The sequence below is a fragment of the Pteropus alecto genome, unplaced genomic scaffold (assembly GCF_000325575.1).
Source record: "Pteropus alecto unplaced genomic scaffold, ASM32557v1 scaffold35, whole genome shotgun sequence".
Lineage (NCBI taxonomy): Eukaryota > Metazoa > Chordata > Mammalia > Chiroptera > Pteropodidae > Pteropus > Pteropus alecto.
Genome location: NW_006437828.1, coordinates 6643931 through 6663491, shown reverse-complemented (window position 1 = coordinate 6663491; position 19561 = coordinate 6643931). Strand labels below are relative to the sequence as shown.

The window sequence follows — 19561 nt, the reverse complement described above, 5'->3', positions numbered from 1 at the left end:
ATGGGAACCCAGGGCGCATCAGGCCGTTTCCCGGGTCCGCCATCTTCTGGCAGAGTCAGCTGCTTGCTGGTACATTTGCTCCGGAAAACCCCCAGGAAGTCTTGAGACTGAAAACCATGAGCCTTCAGTGAGGTTGGTGGGCTTTGTTCTGTAACCGTGTTAACATCCTCGAGGTCTCTCTATCAAAAACTGTGTACTGCTTTTCTCGGAGTGGGTGTTCACTTTAAAATAGGTAATAGAATAATATAGAGAAGTGAAAAATACATGGTTCATTATACACCTATTTATTCATTGATCAACACTGAGTGCCAAGTATGTGCCAGGGACTGTTCTAGGCACTAAGGACACACTAGTGAACAAAATAAAATCCCCTGCCTTTTTGGAGCTTAGCTTATGAGGAAATAAGCAGACCGTATGTGTTATTTTTTTTTAACAACTGGCTTTATTTTTTTATTTTTTATTTCTGGTTTTTTTTAATTACATTTATTGGGGTGACATTGGTTAATAAAATCATACAGGTAGGTCACAAGTGTACAGTTCAGTATGTCACAGGTAGATTGCATTGTGTGTTCACCAACCAAAGTTAAATTTCCTTCTGTCACCATATAGCAAATTGTATGTTAAATGATGGTAAATGCTGAGGAGGAGAGTAGTGGTTGACATTCGAGATGCGGAGACCAAGTGAGAACTCAGTGAGCAGGTGCCTTTTGATTACAGACTTGCAAGAGGCAAAGGAATGAGCCATGCAAATTATCACGAAAGAGTACTCCCAGCGGAAGACACAGCAGATGCAAAGGCCTTGATGCAGGAGTGAGCAAGGGGTCAAGTTCACTGATGGGCGAGGGGTGGTGAGGGGCCTAGGTCACGTGGGGCCTTACCAGGTAATACAGATGCGTGATGGTAGCCAGGACCAGGGCTTGTCCTAGCTTAGTATGAAATCCTGTTGTCCACAGTGCTGTCAAAACTATCCATTGTCTCTCTCTCTCTAATTTTCTAATTTTTATCAAATGCACATATAGTCAAAACAAATTTACTTTATAAACTTAGTGGATTGAAGTATAGATTTGCTCAAAATACTTGATGGTATTGATGAGAATGAATTTGAGTTCTGGTACGTGAGTTAATGGGTATGTGGGAAGCTCTGTCCCAGTACTCACCATATTTCTTCTCTTTCCTCCCTATACATTAAATTATAGCTAATATCACATTTTAGTGTAATCTTTGTTTAGCAAAGCTATTTCTTGTGCTGCAGTATAAATACAGTTATAGAATAGACACCAAGACAGAATTGGATTAAATAGAATTACTGGTTATGAACAGGGACTTAAGAATAAGTATTGCCTAGGATTTTATGTTTAATAGAACTCTAAAATTCAGATCAGCAGGGCATGTTTTTATGGGCCTTCTGCCAAGACTAGAAGTAGCTTTGGTACCTGTTAACTACCTTAAACGTGTATTTGCATTCCATCCTCTTTCAGTGTGAGTAGACAAAGAAAAATAAAATGAGAATTTTAGAGCTAGAGTAAATCTTAAATACTATCTAGTTCAACTTTTGGTTTTACAGATGCATTTTTCCCAGCGCGTACATACAAGTGTATACTTTTTTCTTCATAACAGTTCTTTAACACAGATAGTTGGTGACAGAATCAGAATCTAACTCACCTAAAACTTAAATTATTTACCCTAATCTTCTGCTGATCTTCTGACACTTGCCCCAAGTATCAGGTCGCTAAAAATTATAGTATGGGCAGATAGCTGTATAACATATGGAATAGTGGTTTTCAACTTTAACGGTGAATAACCCTCACCTGGGAAAGTTATTTTTTTAAACTGCAGGCTTTCTTGGCTTCTCTCCTGAGATTTTGAATCAGTAGGTTTGGGATTGGGCCCCGTAAATCTGTGTTTCTAACCTGGGACGTTGCCCTTAAAAAACAGATTTCAAGGAATGAAGGAGAGAAAAAGAAGTGAGGTTAGCACTAATCCTCTCTGATGCCTTATTTCTGACCAGCGTTAGAAAAGAGTCAAAGGCTCCTTGGGCACTTGATCCTTTGAGAATGTGCGTCCCCGGCACAGATGTAAAGGCGGAGGAGACGTGCTCAATGATCGTGTTTGTTCCTCGGTCACTAGAACTTTAGGGTCATTATGACAACGTCGTTGAATCCCTGTCTGTGTGGTACTGCACGTGACGAAAGGAAATCTGTTTCCAAGTGAAACACTGAGAGTGTTTGGCCAGGATGCTGGTTCATCACTGCTGCAATAGTAGGAAACTTGAACAGAGGATCCTAGAATACCCAGTATGCATGGACAGCCATGGCAGGTACTGAAACGGGGCGCTGTTTCTTCTCTAGCAACTGGAATATTCTGATGTTGCCTTTCTGATTACACTTAGGTGCTAAGCGAATATTAAAAATTACGGTGCTAGTTGAGTAGGTTGAGTAGAACGGGAGATATTTTTTTGGTTTCGATTGAAGAGGAACCACTCGCCTTTAAAAGTATTATGTGCTGCTAAGAGAAGATCCATGCTTGACCAGTTTATGCCAGGTCTTTGTGTCCGTCTAAAGGAAGTTCATTATAAAACGGTGGGTAATAGTCTAGGATAAAGGAATATAGGCAGTCAAAAAGAACATTTTTAGCAATTAAATAATCCATGCCTTTGAAGGCTGAAGATAGGAAGCCACAGAAATCATGTTTAAAAAAAAAAAAAAATGATTGCAAGTAAAGGTGCAAATACAGTGCTAGGCTTCTTTTTTTTTTTTAAAGTATGTAAACATTTTTTCCAAGTTCACTCATTGCTATTAAAATTTTAGTAGCCATGTTAGAAATAAAGACAAAAGTTGGGTTTTCTGGGGCTCTGATTCAATTTTGGGTGTTTGATTTGAGGAGAGTTTCTGTAGAGGAGCAGGCACAGCGGAAACGAATGTGGCGTCCCCTGTAAAGTTACTACGAGACTCTAGAAGGAACTTGGTGCGGGTCACTCTCAGACGGTTTTTAGGAATTTGGTGTTTCAACCTAGGGACTTAGAGCTGAGTGGGTGTGCTGTTTCCATTCCCATGCTGTTTTTATCACTTATACCCTAATAAAGACTGACTTCGATATTTTTGATTTAAAAACGATTAGAATGTAGAAAAGGTTTAGTAAGCCAGACTTAGAAAATAACATCAGCTGTTTGCTAGGTTTAGGCTATACAGCGCATAAATTTACTTAACTTACCTTTACACGGTAAATATCTTAAAACTGTATGTAAATTGATTACTTTTTAACGTGAGCAGTTTGAGTAACACCTGTGCTGAGTCCTTTTATTGTTAAAAGTCAGTCAACACCAACTTAACCTGTTTTGTTAGTTTGAGTCTAATGGGCTTTTTCAAAGTGAAACCTGTATGTAGAGTATGAGCGAGCACACGTACATGTACAGAAGCCCTTCAGAAGGAGTTCAGCTTTCTTTTATAAACATCAAAACTCAACTCTACCTGTAAGGTGTTTTGCTAGAGTTTGCATCATTGACTTTCAAATTTATATCTCTATGTTTGAGATACACTAAGACTATCTATGCATGTGGATTTTTGGACTCTCTCTTCTTCCCTTTCAATAAGTCAGTTAACATTAAAAAAAATGTGACTTTTTCTATAAATGTTCATAAAACAAGTCATATTCAGCTTATATAGAAATTTACTTCACTCCTACAAGGAATTTCTATTTTGTAAAAATGTAGCTTGTATTTCAGAGTGTAATAAAATCTGATGTAAGAAATAAACTGTTGAGTGAGTTAAGTAATTATTCCAAATATATTTACCTTTTTAGTGTCAACAGTTACTTGAGGGTGGGGGAAGAGGTATGAAGATGAGGTCGACAGGCGTTTTAAATCGCAGTAGAAGTTTGTTGTCATGGTTCTACTAGACATGTTACTGTGACATGGAACATCTGTGCACACTGGAGCTCAGCATACTCATTTTTTCTGTGCGTACGCATCGCAGCGGTCACATCTACGACCTGCCGTGGCCCCTCCAGTCTGACCCAGACTAGGACTTTGAACATCAGCCTGTGATGTCTTAAGGGTTGGTTTGCAACACCATTGACAACTAAATGAGTATAAAGTAACACGTGTCGGCCTGGCCCGGCGAAGCAGGCTGTGGATTGGCACCAAGCTGTGCCGTTCGTGTTCTGCAGCGCCCTCTCTTCCTTCCTGCACTGATTCTTCTCTGTCGAGGTAGGCCTTTAGTGTTCTTTGAACTCAGTTTGAGGCTTCCTGCCCTTAATCCAAACTTGAGTTTTCCCCTGCCCTTAAAACGTTGGTGTTTTGTTTTTTTTTTAAATTGTGTTGACTCTCTCGGGTTAGTGACTTTTTGGAACACAGTTTAATTGCATTATCTATTAGGAAGTAAATCGTCCACTTCCTGTGTTTTATGTCATTGCTGCTTTGGACAGGGCGTGCTTTTTCAGGAGGCAGCCTGCCTTCCCGGGTGGCATGTGCTCTTCCGTACTCGGTCCGGCACCTGCTCCTGCGTGGAAAGCTGCCACGTGATCCATGGGAGATGGAAACCTCACCAGCCTTCTCCTTGGCTCTTCCTGCCCTGAAACTTTTCATGGGTTCCCTGTTCCTTGCCCACAAAATAAATTCAAAGTTAACATGCAAAGGAAGATCCAGCTTCTGCCTGCAAGTCCACCTTAGTGTCTCCTGCCTCACCCCAAACGCTGCATTTGCCAGCCTGCACCCTGCCGCTGCCTGCCTCTGGCTTTGCTGGGACTGCTCCCTCCGCCTGAAACGCTCGTCCCCTGTCACCTCCGTGGCTAATTCCTGCTCACCTGGGAAGGCCTGGCGAAGGCATTCTCTTCCTCCCAAAGCCCAGGGCTCCCGCCTTTATCAAGGCCCGGGTGTACTGAATCTTGATGATCTGTGTCTCTTCTGAGACTGAGGCTCTTACGGGCTGGCATCACTGAGTCACTGTTTTCCTTTTTACTTAGTTCTAGAACCCAGTACAGGTTGCCATGCGATGAGGTGGGAGATGGTGCATAGAACCAGTGGCACAGTGTGTGTAGTCAGTACAGTGACAACCATTTCAAAGACTAAAAAATGTAAAATTCGTAACTATTAGAAGTAGCTGCTGTTGGAGAGCAGTGTGACCCTTCCAATGCAAGTACGTGTTTCCTTCATACCTTTTTTCCTCCAGAGACCTAGCTTGCTGTGTATTCCGTTAAGTGCAGGCATATGAGCGTTCATCTGATGACCACGTTTCAAAAGTTACGTATGATTTCACAGACAAACTGGCAAGCAGACTGTACAGTAATGAGATGCAGTGAGACTGTGTAGTGAGATCATGGTGTCAAGACCTTTCCATCATCTCTCTCAATCTCTGTTTTGGAAAACTTATTTTTCTTAAGGAAGTTCTTCCTCTCTCAAACTGTAGGATTCAGAACTAAAATGTCAGAAATATGAAATACCTGCTCATCTTCCTGATCTAATATTTTAATTTCTAAAGACAGTCCTTGTTCTCGTCAGCATTCCTGAGGACCTTTACATCATTATGAACAGGCATTCTCTCTCGGCCGTCCGCCAGGCAGCGCCGTCAGCCCTGTCCCTGGGGAGTGCCCCGTCGGTTGTGGAGCCCATCACTGGCCTTTGCCCTGTCGAGGTAGGAATCCTCATGCTGCTGCATGTCAGTGCCACTAGAGAAAACATTGAAAAAGTGCGGAGACCTGCTTTTCAGAACATCAGTGGAAGTCCTCGTCCCTCAAGCCTGATTGACCTTTGGCCACACTTTCCCTCTTTACGCTAATGCTCTTTTCCCGGAGGTGACTCCTGACACAGGGCAGCCACCTGTTAGTCACGTGCCAGCACACACTGTAGACGAACTCCCCATGGCTACCACCCTGAGGTTTATAACGTTTACTCTCAGGTTCCACTGTGCGTCCTGTTTTTCCTTCCGTATGTGTTTTTATCTGGGAACTCGGGGGTACAATTGCAAGACTGGGAAGAACAATAAAGATTAAGAACAATTGAATTTTGTACAAATAACGAGAAAACTGATTTGATTAAAAGAAGCTCAAGTGTACAACTGAGATCTTTGACAAATTGTAAATAATTTTTCATGTTTATTTCAAAATAGCTTGGGAAAGAAAGAAGCAGGATTTATCTGCAAAGCAACTAAAAAATAGCAAGTAATAAAAGGATGCTTATGACATTTTTAGACTGCCTTGTCAGTACATTCACACATGCCAGATGAAGGTTTGTAAAGCAATTGAGAAATAATTCTGTTAAAAGTGTCTCGAAGAAAATCACTCAGCCCGAGTATAAAATACTTTGTGGTCCCTTCAGCATCAAGACTCTTCATACTTTGCTTGTCTCGTGATTTAATTCTTACTTTACAGCAGCTGGTATGTGAAGTGATTTCACACCATGCCCAAGATGCGCGCCACCCACCAGCTACATGGCATGATGACCCTGCAGGCGGCCCGGCAGCCTTGGTAATGGTAGGGCCACGGGTGGTAGCCCTCCAGGGGCTCGCAGATCTTCTGGCAGTGGGTGTAGCTCCGCCTACACTCGATACAGCAGATTCCTTCGTGATCCAGTCGCGGGTCGAATGTCATGCCTTCCCCTTCCTGCTGCTGTAAAATAAAAGAATTACTCGTGTTTTCTTCCTAATGAGAAGTTTGCAACATCATTTTCAAAGGCGATCCTGAATGTTTTCACTGCTACAAGAAATCAGCATAATTTTCTGTAAGGAATTTTCAATCTTACAATCTTAAAATTCAGAATTTCTTCTAACACCAAAGAACCTCCACCTCCCTAATCTGTCAGTGGCGTGCAGGCTTTTTCTTTGCAGTGAAGTTTCTCCATACCTTTAATGAGCCATAGAGACTGCTCAGGAGTGACTCGTCTTGTTAAAAACAGGCAAACAAAAAGGAAGCGTCATTCAAAGGTGGCATTTCTGCCTCTGCTAATTTTAAGTCAGTGGGATACTGGTGCCGCCTTATAGTGATGGCTTCCAAGACAGGACTCTTGGGAGCACATTTTGAAACTCGCTGATCTAGGCTAATGGATTGCTATTCCACTTGTGCTGGCTGAGGACACTGTCGCGTCTAACTTCGGCCTTTGTTTCAACGTTCGGGGTCTGTAACCCTCAGGAAAAGGCACCATGCAGTGTGTAAAAATTCAAGACCTTAAGCTTTACCTTCTGGTGTCTATGTGCCATAATTAGAGTTATATAAAGTCATAGTAATGAAATACCACAAAAATTCCCATTTTTTTACCCTTGGAGAGGTTATAGAACTGGATGAACTTGCCCCCTACCAAATTTATGTATCTGGCTTCCTTTTTATGAATATCTAGGGGTACAGTTTCCGTGTCTTTAATATGCTGCTGAATCACATTGCCCAAAGGCCTTTACCCTTAAAAGTGGCTTTACTCCATTTAAGCCTCTTTCCTGGAGATAGGCGGACCTCCTCAGGCAGGTGCAGCACCAAACGGGCCTGACCAACGTGGACGTGAACGTAGCTACCCTGTCACCACCTCTGGTATGAAGTCTTCACTCAAATTTTTGGGGGGAGGGTGGCACTTTTATTATAAAAATTTCAAATATACTGGAAAGTGAAGAGAATGTAGTGAACATCTAGATTTGACAATAGCTAATCTTTGGCCAGTTTTTTTTTTTTTTTTTTTTGGCTGAAGTGAATTCTGTAGGGAATTGAAAGAATTGAAAACATTGTGACATTTGACCCATAAGTACATTAGAATGTACTTTGCAAAGTCAGAATATTTTCCTCTACGACCACACTGCCATTATCGTACCTAACAAAATTAACAATTCCTTCACACCATCGGGTACAGCCTGTGTTCAGGTTTCTCCTCACAGTATTATCCTCCTAATGCCATTATTCCAGACTCCCCTCGCCTTATCGTGGAATAGGTTCATCTGGGATAGCAAAGCCACATTAATAATCGTGGCTGACTTTTCGGGGGCAGAGGAGTCGATAGAGACGTTATCTGAGGGTTCAACAAAGCCTCGTTCGGATGAAGTCGGGAGGAAATCTCAGGTGGTTGCTCTAAGATACGTAAAGAAATATGCAGAGGACATCGTGGGGAGATGTTTCTGCTTAAAGCTGAAAAGGAATAAAGGAAAAAACTGGGCGACTTAAAAAAACAAACCACAAGGCTGGAAGCAAGGCAGACAGTCGTGCGGCCTATCTGTAAAGGGGCTGATGCCCTCATCCCTTGAAGTAGATCCAGCCAGCCCAGCTACCTGGGGAACAAGCTATGTTTTCTGTTTGCTTATTCAGATTTTACTTTCTTTTTTATTCTCAGATTTTACTTTCTTTTTTATTCAATGTACGAACTGAAGTACTGTGGTGTCCTGAATTTTCTGATAAGTGATGGGTTATTTAAATGTTTTGCTCTAAATATTTCCAAAATATATTAGTCTAAAATGATAAACTAGTAAATATATTGGCAACACATGAAAACAGCATAGGCCTGAAGAAGTTCCGTAGGAAAAAGATAGACAAATGGCTTATCTTGTATGAAAACCAACCTTACACATAATTACAACCAGGCAAGATAAAACCACCAGGAGATAAATTTTACACCCAAAAGACTGGTAAAGATACTTTTTTTTTAATGTTTAATAACAAATGAGCCCTTTCATTACTATCTGGAGACAGGAAGCTGGTCTAATTCCTCGGAAGACAATTTGGTATCCTCCCTTCAAATGTAAAATTCCCATCTACTTTGACCCAGCAGACCCAAAAGTCAGTATTTATGCTAACAATACGTTTCCTCATGCGTACAGAGGTATCTTATGCACACAGAGGTATCTAGTAAGATTAATGCTATGTGCCAAGCACTGTGCTAAGAGCTTGCCCTGCATCACCTCGACACTTGCATATAACCCTAGGAGGCATGTGTGCACAAGGTTGTACAGTGTTAAAAGCGTTTGTAACAGCAAAAGACCGAAATAATTGATTGACATGTCCACCAAAGTAGAACTAGTTAAGTGTCTGTACATCTATCCACACAATGTAGTACGATGTGGACATTAAAATGACTGAGGTAGATCTACATGGGAGATAGAGAACAATTTCCAAAATACCTACTGTAACGGGGAAGCAAGCAAGGCACAGAAGTTTTGTGTTCTCTTTTGTGTTGAAAATGTGTGTGTGTGTGTATTGTGCAAAGAGACGGGGCAGAGAGCACTTGTTAATAGGTTGCTCTAGGGAGGGTGTCTGAGATGGAAGGGAAACTCGCTTTTCATTGTATACCCTTTTATACTGTTTTTAAAAAATTACGCATGCAGTATTTTTTCAATTAAAATACTAGTTACAAACACTTATTTTTCGACTTCTACTTCCTGCAATGTATCGTAATGGTAAATAATACTTCGTGAAGAGTTGACAAGTTTTTAGCATGTCGGTGTCATCCTTACAAACACCAGTCTCAGTGTTTAGTCTAAAGAGTTTTCTCCGAGTCTGAGTCTGGCTCCTGGCTGGGCTGGGACCCCGAGGGCAGACGTTGCTCTGTGCGCAGTGTCCTCAGCCAGCGTCGGTTGAATGGACGGATAAAAAGCAAAGGGGGAGAAAGAACACTTTCATTCCGTGTGTTGCCCCCAGGGCACACTCTCGGAAACACTTTAAAATAAAGTCCTGATATGAATCTGTCTTTACGGATTTGCCCGTGACTCAAGAACAGGTGGGCACAGAAAACAACTTTGAATATGGGTCAGGGCCAGCGAGGGTTTTACATGACAGTGGGTTTAACGCTTACGTGTTCTTACCCGCACTTGCAAACTTTGCAACAAACAAACGAAGATGTATTTTTAAAATCTTGCCTTGAGGTCTCAGCTGAACCCTAAACGCTCATTTGAAACCTCCAGCAGAAGCACCACCGTTGTAGCGTTACATGTGAGGCACCGCCCGGGCGCAGGGCGAACCCCGGTACGCACGTGGTATGGGTTGTCCGGGTTGAAGGGTTCTGAGTCCTCTTGCACACCGGGTCTGGTTTTGTTGTTCAGTCTTCCCAAGCCTGGGCCGCCTTGTGGTCCACTGCGTGGCTTTGTGGTACCCGTAACAATCTGTGTTACCAATTCTCTTCTTTCTCTCTGGATTTCTGCAAAAATAAATAAATAAATAAAAATTCTGTTAGAGAATTCCTTTATTTGAATCACAAAGGAAGGTCCGTTTATCAGGGTGAAAAACTTAAGGACGCCCAAACAGATATGACCAGATACCATTTAAATTCGTACTGACGATTTTTGTAATAAGATAGTAGGTTTTGGAGTCTTGAGTTAGTAGTTAAACGTACAGATAACCAGAATTTGATTTTACAACCCTACCTGAGCAGGTCTTAGCAGATAGCTGGCAAAAATCCATTCTCTATCCTTCGTTGTCTTCGCCTGCCTCTGCTCTAGGGGCTGAGAAAGTAAGACTAATGCTATGTGCCAGTCATTTCCCCACGTCCCTGGCAGTGAGCGGCAAGCGCTCAGGGAGACGTTTCTGGCCAGCGAGACATGAGCAGAATGTGCCGGTACAGTTTCTGGAAAAGCTTTTGCTTTCTTGGTAAAAGGGGTCAGATGTGGCCTCCTCTGTCTTGTCTCCCTTTCTCGAACTCGGATATGATATCTGGGTTATGAGAGTCAACCTGTGACCAGAAGTGACAGGCATAGGGACGATGGGCCAGCGTGCTGTGGGTAGCAAAATGGTAAGCTAGCATGAGATGCGACACTATGGCTGAGTAGCAGAAGATGCCAGAAACCTATCTCCAGGCTTCTGGCTCTATGAAAAAAATCAACCTGTATTTGCTAAAACCACTGGTGATCAAGTGTCTGTTACTTGCAGCCCTATTGCTAATGGAGTGACTCTGCATGTATAAAACGTCACGGTTTTCAGGGGATTTATTATCTTGGTTGATTCTTAAAAAAAAAAAAAAAAAAACCCTATGGGATAGCAAAAGCATATACGTTTATTCATGAGAGCATCAAGGCTCAGAAAAACCAGGTGACTTGGCCAAGATCACAGAATGGGTGGCAGAGATAGGAGGAGATCTAGCTCACCACACTGCCTCCCGGGTCCTGCAGCATGACCCATGGCTGCTGAGTGACAAAGATGGAGAGTGCCACACGGCATGGGCTTCGGGGTCTCTCTGAGTCTGTTTCTTCATCTGTAAAACGGGGTTAATAATAGTTTCTAATTCCCAGGGTAGTGACAGAGGTCATGGGAATTTGCGTATAAGGATTTTAGAGTGTTTGGTATATAATAAGCACGCAAATGTTAGGTGACGATGATGATATCATGCTGTTCTTTATGAGAACTCAGACATGCTTCGTAACCATGGACATCATCTTGATTTCTGAGGCAAGTCGGAGAGGCATCAGGAAACCCAGATTCAAATCTCAGCTCCTTTAACTAACTGAATGATCTCGGGCGACTTCATCTCTGTGAACCTCAGTTTTCTCATCTGTAAAATGGGAACATTAGGAGTTCCCCGGACAGCTGTTGGAGAATATTAAATGAGGACAAAATGTCAAGCTGTGGAGAGCTGCCTGGCACACAGCCAGAATGCAGCGGACTCAGCCCTTCCCCTTCCTCGGACTTTGTCCAGCTGCCATTCATGGTATCTGATGCCACAGCTGCGTGACACTGATGACCTGCCAGCTTAACAATCCAAGGGTAGGGGTGGCTGGACCCCCTGGAAATGGGGGGCTTAGAATTAGGTGGTGGGGAGCTAGATATAGAGGGGGTTTTATTTTCTTGATTTCATTATAAAATATGACTGCATTTATGAGACTGGCAAAAAAAATCCTTCATTATTTAAAAAATAATTTTTAAAAAAAATTATTTTTAATTATAATTGACAGTATTATATTAGTTTCAGATGCACAACATAGTGATTCAACACTTATATACCGTGCGAAGCGGTCACCCCAATAAGTCTAGTTACCATCTGTCGCCCTACATAGTCAATGCATAAAAATCCCTCGCGTTTAATGTCTGTGATATTCCATCGTATGGCTGTACCAACAGTCGTTTAATCCTTGTCACGTCTGGGGGGCATTCAGTGGTTCCCATTTTCCCGGTGTCAGACGGAGCGCGTGTGACTCCCGTGTGGACGCCGTGGTGACTGAATGCTTCCGATGTGGTCACGCACCTTGGCCGCAGGGAGCAAGCGCATACCCGGGGAGTCATGCTGCCGGTCACCCCCGCACAGCGGCACGGCCTTCCCAGACCCGCCCCCGATGCCCTCGCCCCCCCATTTTTCCATAGCGCCTGTGTTGTGCCATACGATGTTCTTATTTTTATTTCATGTTTATTTACTGTCCCCGCCTCGCTACACCACAGAACTCCTTGAGGGCATGGATTCTCGTCTGTTCTGCTCACCAGTGCATTCCACGGGCCTGGAACAAGTAAACGGCCCGTAATAAACGTGTCAATAGGTGTTCTCGAATGAATGAATGAATGAATGAATGAATGAGGCTTGCCCTCAAACAGAAAGTGCTCAGGGAGAGCTGTACATGGTGGCAGAGATGTAGACTTTCGTCTTTGACTGGAAAGGTGACAAGGTATTGGAGAAGTAGCTCCTGGGTGGCATGAAGCAGGAAGACCAATTCCACACTGCGGCAGGTGGGAACTGACTGCGAGAACTTGGCAAGTGGCCATAGAACTGGGAGCTGTGACCACCCACGGGGCCAAAGCAGGATGGCAGGAGCAACGGTCCATTCCACTGGGCAGCCCCTCCCCCCCAGCCCCTACAGTTGTGACAGACACTGTTGGTGGCCTCAGGATCCTTCCTAACCCATCCCTCCAGGCAGCCATGGCCAGAGGCTTATAAACTGAATCCTGTTTGCCTCACCTGAGGTAGAAAGGAACCATCTTATCTGGGCTCTGGGACAGAATACAACTCGTGAACTATAGAGAGAAGTTAGCCGTGGCAGAGTCAGAAGTCTGGACTTGCTAAGCCCGGTGAGGTTTTTATAAATTGTGGCAACGTATACACACAACCTAGCAGTTTAACCATTGTTAAGTGTATACACAGTTCAGTGGCATGAAGTCCATTCTCACTGCTATGCGACCATCTATCTCCAGAACATTTTTTCGTCTTGTAAAACTGAAACCCTGCACCTGTTAAACAGTAACTGCCCATCCCCCCGTGCCCCCCGCCCCCAAGCCTGGCAGTTTTAATGCCTGTGTATTTTAAAAAATTTCCATTCTGCTCTCTCTTGGTGTTCAATGAAATCTTTTGGAAAACAGCCCAGCTCCGCTGTGCTAGGAGACAGGGCCTTTTCCACGCTTGAGCCAGAGGAGGTACAAAATGGGCCTTTGTAAGGCCAGCAGGGTGACAGCGGTGGACATGCCCAGAGGGAGTGCCCTTGGGGACGGGGGAGGCTGAGGGGAAGGGGCATGTCCTGCAGGGGTCACCTGCCCTTTGCCATCCGGAAGCAGCTGGCAGGTGTGCTCCGACCTGGCTCTGAACCCCAGGGCCCTTCACTGATTTTCACCCAACTTGGAAGCCGACGCTTGATCCTCGAAGAATCCCGACCTGTGCCCACGGCAGCTTTCACCTGCCCCATAATTCTAGGTTTGAACATCCTAAGGATTTGGTAGTGTGCCAGCTCCTTAGTCCCCTTGATTCTGTGCCTTAGGAATGAAAACTAAACCGTAAAATTGGAAAGTGCAAACAACCGAGATTAAGGGGCAGAGAGGAAAGCCGTGGGGGTGCCCTAAGTAAACACTGCGGGTAATGTCGCGCCCCGACACCGTGATCCGCTTCCCGTTGACCCCGTGCAAGGCGGTCACTTCCCTTCCCTCCATCTCCCACGCCGGTTACGGCGACACTGCCAGGCCGCGCCCCGCGTCCTGATGTGTCTTCCCGTTACACCTCAGGCCTGCGGAGGGCCTCACAGGAACCCCCCAGGCACAGGCAGAACTCCAGGCAGCATTAGGAGAACATAAAACGTTACCTTTTGGATATGTTGGCTTAAGCCAGAAAATAGGAAGGTCGCCACAGAGTTCTGTGACTTTGGAACTCAAGAAGCTGTTGTCCTTCACGGGCTGGTCTACGGCCACCCAGATGAGAGAATTTTCTTCGTATTTAACTGGCATGATCTTGCCTTCCTGTAAGTAAAAATGAAATGCCCTGAGCAGGAAGGACAGTGGGGGCGCGCTGCGTATTAAGAGTCACACGGGGGTAAAAGATGACCTCGCCGTATAATAACTTAGAACACTCTGTGTGCGAATGGGTGCCCATCCCCACCCCCCGCACTTTTAAAGTTCTAATCTCTTCTCTTTGTAGCCGTCTTTGCAATATTTAGCGTCCCATCCTCACGTCATCCTGCCTTTGGATAGGTGCAGTGTGCGAAGACCACCGTCCTGAGTGGAAGTGAAAATTAGCTGATGCCAGTTTTGAGATCTAGGTTAATCTGATGTTTTTGATCAAAGGTGTTTTTTTTTTGAGGAAAAGCAATCGAGCAGCCTTGGAATCCTACAAAGGAAAGAGGAGCCCTCTATCTGAAGTGAAAATCCTTTGGGGTTTTGTACTGAACAACAATGGAAAAAAGCAAGCGATTGGTTCTTTAATGTCTTCAGTTCAAAGTATTATTTAACATAAACCATTTCTGCATCTCCCAGCTATCACAAAACATAGCTCCGATGCCCTTCGCATTAAGCGCACCACTGAGATTTCAAAGCTAAACCTTGGATTTTCTTCCACGGTGAGATGCTGAGAATGGTTTGATAACCCAGGAGACAAATTTATTTTGCCAGGTTGTTCCTTTCATGTATTTATTAGTTCGCAATAGGTTGGAGAAATTAAAATGTTTTCTCTTTATTTTTAGCTGAAAGCGGCACTTCATTTATGCTTTCTCCCCCAGGCTTACGGCTGCATTAAAACAACTTCAAGTTATCAGAGGAAGCTAGCACTCAGGTAATCCAGTTATTTACCTTAAATTAAATGGCTCCATCCAGGAAATGAATGCTCTTTAGGTAGAGTAGCTTTTTAAAATTATACAAAACTGCTGAAAAATTTATAAGAGCAAGCAGTGCGTAAATCTACCCCATCGACATCTGAAGGTGTAGAGAAAATGGGGTGACAGGAATAATGCATCCTCCACGCTAGGGATGTTAAATAAACTTGGGGCACGTACTTTTGGTCGCCCGCCCCATCTCCTCTCTCCCTCCCTCTCCTTGCAAAACAATCCTGCTTTTGTTTGAGGCTGCAATGTGCCCGATGCCAAGACAGACATCTGCTTTCTTAGACTCTCCAGCCCCGATGGGCGCCCATGTGACCAGTCGGTTCTAGACAATGAGATCCATGCTGAAGGGCATTGGGTGACTGAGAAGCCGTCTCCTTTTCCTGATTAAAGGGACTTTGTAGTTGGCATTCTTGGCCTCTTCCTGACTTCCTTACTTGAATGCATGGTTGATGTTTGGGGCTGGAAGGAAAGACCAAAAACGCCCAGAGATGCCGGCCACTGAGCCAGTGCCTGCAGCCACCTGCCTTCACATTGCTCACTATGGAGAAAAACAAATCCTTATATGTTTACGTGACTCTAGGTGTAGTTTCCTGCTACTGACGCATTCCTAATTCACACAAACGTATTGTCTGAATTTGGTTTTGTCCATCAGAGGACCCACCTTGCACAATATAAACAATTAACACACAAGAAAAGTAATTCACTTCTATGGCCTGAGAAAAGGATCAGATGCTGACAAAGATTTAAATACAAAACTCTTCACCACGGTGAATTAATTCTGTATTAAAAACATTATTGTTATTTGAATTGGTGAATAAGTGAAGACACTCGAATATTTAAGAACAAAAGGCTTTTAAAATTATAATTATATGACATATAATACTTCTATTCTCATCTACATTTTAGAAGAACTAAAGTTAAGTGAAAATAATAAGGATGTTTAATAGTATAGATTCAGTTATGAAAAGAATATCACACATACTTACATGTGAAGAAAATTCACCAAACAACATTAGCTATTGTGGATTATGCAATCATAAGCGATTCTCTTCTTATTCTTTTACTTATTTCCCAAATTTTCAACAATGACACATTATTGTTTTTAAAAACCAGAAAAAAATTATTTTTAAAAAGCTCCCAAATTGTATTGTAAACATATGATTAGCTCTCGGTCAGTTGTGGTTGGGGAGTTGGTTCTTTTGGAAGGCAGGATGGGGGAACTGGTCCTATGTCCCCTCATGGGGATAATGTCAAGGATTATAGTTCACCAAAGTCTTCATTATAGAAACTGAGTGACGTGACTTAAAAAAAAAAAAAAAAAGCGATGCAATAATAGAAGTCCAAGGGCCAGGAGGAAGGAGGTCTGCGTCTCATCGTGACGCTCTGGACCAGTGAGTTCACGCCCAGAGCGAGGTGTGGCCCCTGAGGAACGGATGGACCGCAGCAGGGGCAGAGAACGGCTGGAGTGACCGAAGGTTTGGAAACGTCTCACATCTCACGGGATGAACGGCTGGGGAAACTGGGAGCTGGGAGAAGATTAAGGACACGCTAGCGAGATGAACACACTCGGGGTTGTTTTTAGCTTTTGTTTTGCCTTGTGTTTTGAGATGCCTCCCTTCGCTGCTCCCGTGAGGGCAAACAATCAGGCGGTTTCCAGGCACCGTTGCTTACCCTGATTTTTCCTCTTTTGCCTTGAGGGAGTTGATACTGGCTTCACCTCCCGCTCAGGGAGACAGGGAGGACCAGAGATGATCATAATAAAATTACCGATGGTAGCAGTAGTCGTCTATTCATTACCTAGTAGGTTCTATGGCCGTGGGGACAGTGTGCATACCCCTAGTTTGTAGATGGGAAAATTGAGGCCCACGGAGTGAAGCCACGTCCACAGCCAGCGTCGGAGCTGGGATGTGAACCTGCGTTTTGCTGACTCCCAAGTTCATTTTCTTTCCACCAGACCCTGCCGCTACTCAAATGGAAGACGATAATGAATGTGACGACTTTGTAGCCCTAAAGTATCAAATAAATGTGTCTTTAGAACTCTCTATGCAATTCTTAAAATAAATGTTTATCAAATCAAGCTCAAAGGCAAGTTATTCATCATAAATGGAAGGATTACGTTTAAAAAACCTCACAGGTTTGATACATAGAAAAGGAATCCTATATACGTTGACTACCTTCATTGGGCTGAACTTGAACAAATGGAAAGAAATCGTGGGGGGAGCCATCTCAGCTCAGCGTAGGGCACAATGAACGATCAGAACTGCCTCCCATGAAGTCACCTGACACACAGGGAAGGCGTTACCCTGTCACTGCTGTCCAGCAGAGGCTGGGTAACCAGCCGCCAGAGATTTTCAGACGGAAACTCCCACCCTGCGTGGGACTGAGGCTAGAAGGTTCCTGAGGCCCCTCTGATGAAGATTCTATCAGACGACCTCCTTTCTGTCGTCTGAGTCACCGACCAGATAGTTCCTTATCATCAGGCAGATCAGGGCTATGTGAGACCAAGTGCCTTTAAACACTTTTTATCAAAAAACATTTTAAGTTAAAAAAATTTATTTTATATTAGTTTCAGGTATACAGTACAACGATTAGACATGTATATAATTTACAAAGTGATTCCCCGATTACTCCAACACTCATCTGGCACGACACACAGCCATTACAGTACTACTGACTACAGTCCCTACGCTGTACTCTACGTCCTGCTGACCGTTTGCGACACACTAACTGTACTTCCTCACCCCTTCACCCTTTTCACCCAGCCCCCCAACCTCCCTCCCCTCTGGCAACCATCAGTTTGTTCTCTTATCTGTGTGTGAGTCTGTTTTTGTTTAGTTTGTTCATTTCTTTTTTTCCTTGGATTCCTCATGTAAGTGAAGTCACGTGGTATTTATCTATCTCTGTCTGACTTATTTCACTCAGCATAATACCCTCTAGGTCCATCCATGTTGTTGCAAATGCTAAGATTTCGTGGTTTTTTTTTTTTTTTTTAATGACTGAGTAATATTCCATTGTATATATGAACCATAACTTCTTTATCTAATTGTCTACTGATGGGCACTTAGGTCGCTTCCAGAATTTGGCTATTGTGACTAGTGCTGCTGTGAGCATAGGAGTGCGTAGATCTTGACAAACTAGTGTTGTGGTTTTCTTTGGATAAATACCCAGAAGCGTGATTGCTGGGTCAAAAGGTAGTTCTATTTTTAATTTTTTGAGGAACCTCCGTACTGTTTTTCATAGCGGCCGCACCAATGTGCAATCCCACCAACAGTGCACGAGGGACCCTTTTATCCACATCCTCGCCAACACTTGTTTTTTGATTTATTGATAATAGCCATTCTGACAGGTGTCAGGCGATATCTCGTTGTGGTGTTAATTTACATTTCTCTAGTGATTAGTGACCTTGAGCATCTTTTCATATGTCTACTGGCCATCTGTAGTTCCTCTTTGGAGAAATACCTGTTCAGGTCTTCTGCCCATTTTTTAATCGGATTTTTGCTGTTGTTTGTTGTTGAGTTGTATGAGTTCTGTATAAATTTCGGGTATTAACCTCTTGTCAGATGTATCGTAGACTTACGTCTTCTCCCATTCAGTAGGTTGCCCCTTCGTTTGGTTGATGGTTTCCTTTACTCTCGAGCAGCTTTTTAGTTTGATGTTGTCCCATCTGTTTATATTTCCCTTTTGTTCCCTTGCCCTAAGAGATATATTAGAAAAAAATTACTAATAGCAATATCAGAAAGTTTACTGCCTGTCTTCTTCTAGAAGTTTTATGGTTTCGGTCTTATATTTAAGTCTTTAATCCATTTTGAGTATTTTCTTATGTACGGTGTAAGAAGATGGTCCAGTTTCATTTTTTTGCATGTATCTGTCCAGTTTTCTCAACACCATTTGTTGAAGAGACTGTCTTTACCCCATTGTATATTCTCGCCTCCTTGGTCATAGATTAAATGACCATATAGGCATGGATTTATTTCTGGGCTCTCTATTCTTTTGATCTATGTATCTGTTTTTATGACAGTACCGTGTTGTTTTGATTACTGTAGCCTTGGACTGCAGTTTGATATCAGGTAGTGTGATACCTCCGACTTCATCCTTCTTTCTCAAGATTATGGTGACTATTCAGGGTCTTTTGTGGTTCCATATAAATTTTTGGATTATTCCAGTTCTGTGAAAAATACCATTAGTATTTTGATAGGGATTTCATTGAATCTACAGATTGCTTTAGGTAGTATGATCATTTTAACGATATTGATTCTTCCTACCCATGAGCATGGTATATGTTTCCATTTATTTGTATCTTCTTCGATTTCTATTTCAAGGACTTCTAATTTTCTGAAAACAGGTCTTTAACCCCCCTTGGATACCTTTTATTTCTTTCTTGTCTGATTGCTGTGGCTAGGACTTCCAATATAATGTTGAATAGAAGCCGTGAAAGTGGTCATCTTTGTCTTGTTTCTGATCTTAAGGAAAATGCTTGTAGTCTTTCCCCACTGAATATGATGTTAGCTGCAGGTTTGTCATATATGGCCTTTATTATGTTGAGGCATGTTCCCTCTATTCCCACTTTGCTGAGAGTTTTTATCATAAATGGTGCTGGATTTTGTCAAACA

The 19561-nt window shown here is 43.1% G+C and overlaps 1 protein-coding gene across 2 annotated transcripts in view; it reads right to left on the bottom strand.

The window, feature by feature from the left end:
• Positions 1-6056: 6056 nt before the first annotated feature.
• The window catches only part of CNMD (chondromodulin), a 34705-nt gene continuing 21200 nt past the window's right edge, over positions 6057-19561 (bottom strand). Inside the window, exons 5-7 of one of the 2 annotated variants that reach the window (XM_006914941.3) lie at positions 13941-14094; positions 9930-10093; positions 6057-6600 (exon numbers count right to left, since the gene is read on the bottom strand). In XM_006914941.3, coding sequence (XP_006915003.1) covers positions 6385-6600; positions 9930-10093; positions 13941-14094 — 534 coding nt within the window. In that variant the 3' untranslated portion in view covers positions 6057-6384. The remainder of the gene's footprint in view (positions 6601-9929; positions 10094-13940; positions 14095-19561) is intronic. The other variant, XM_006914942.3, reaches the window with a different exon arrangement.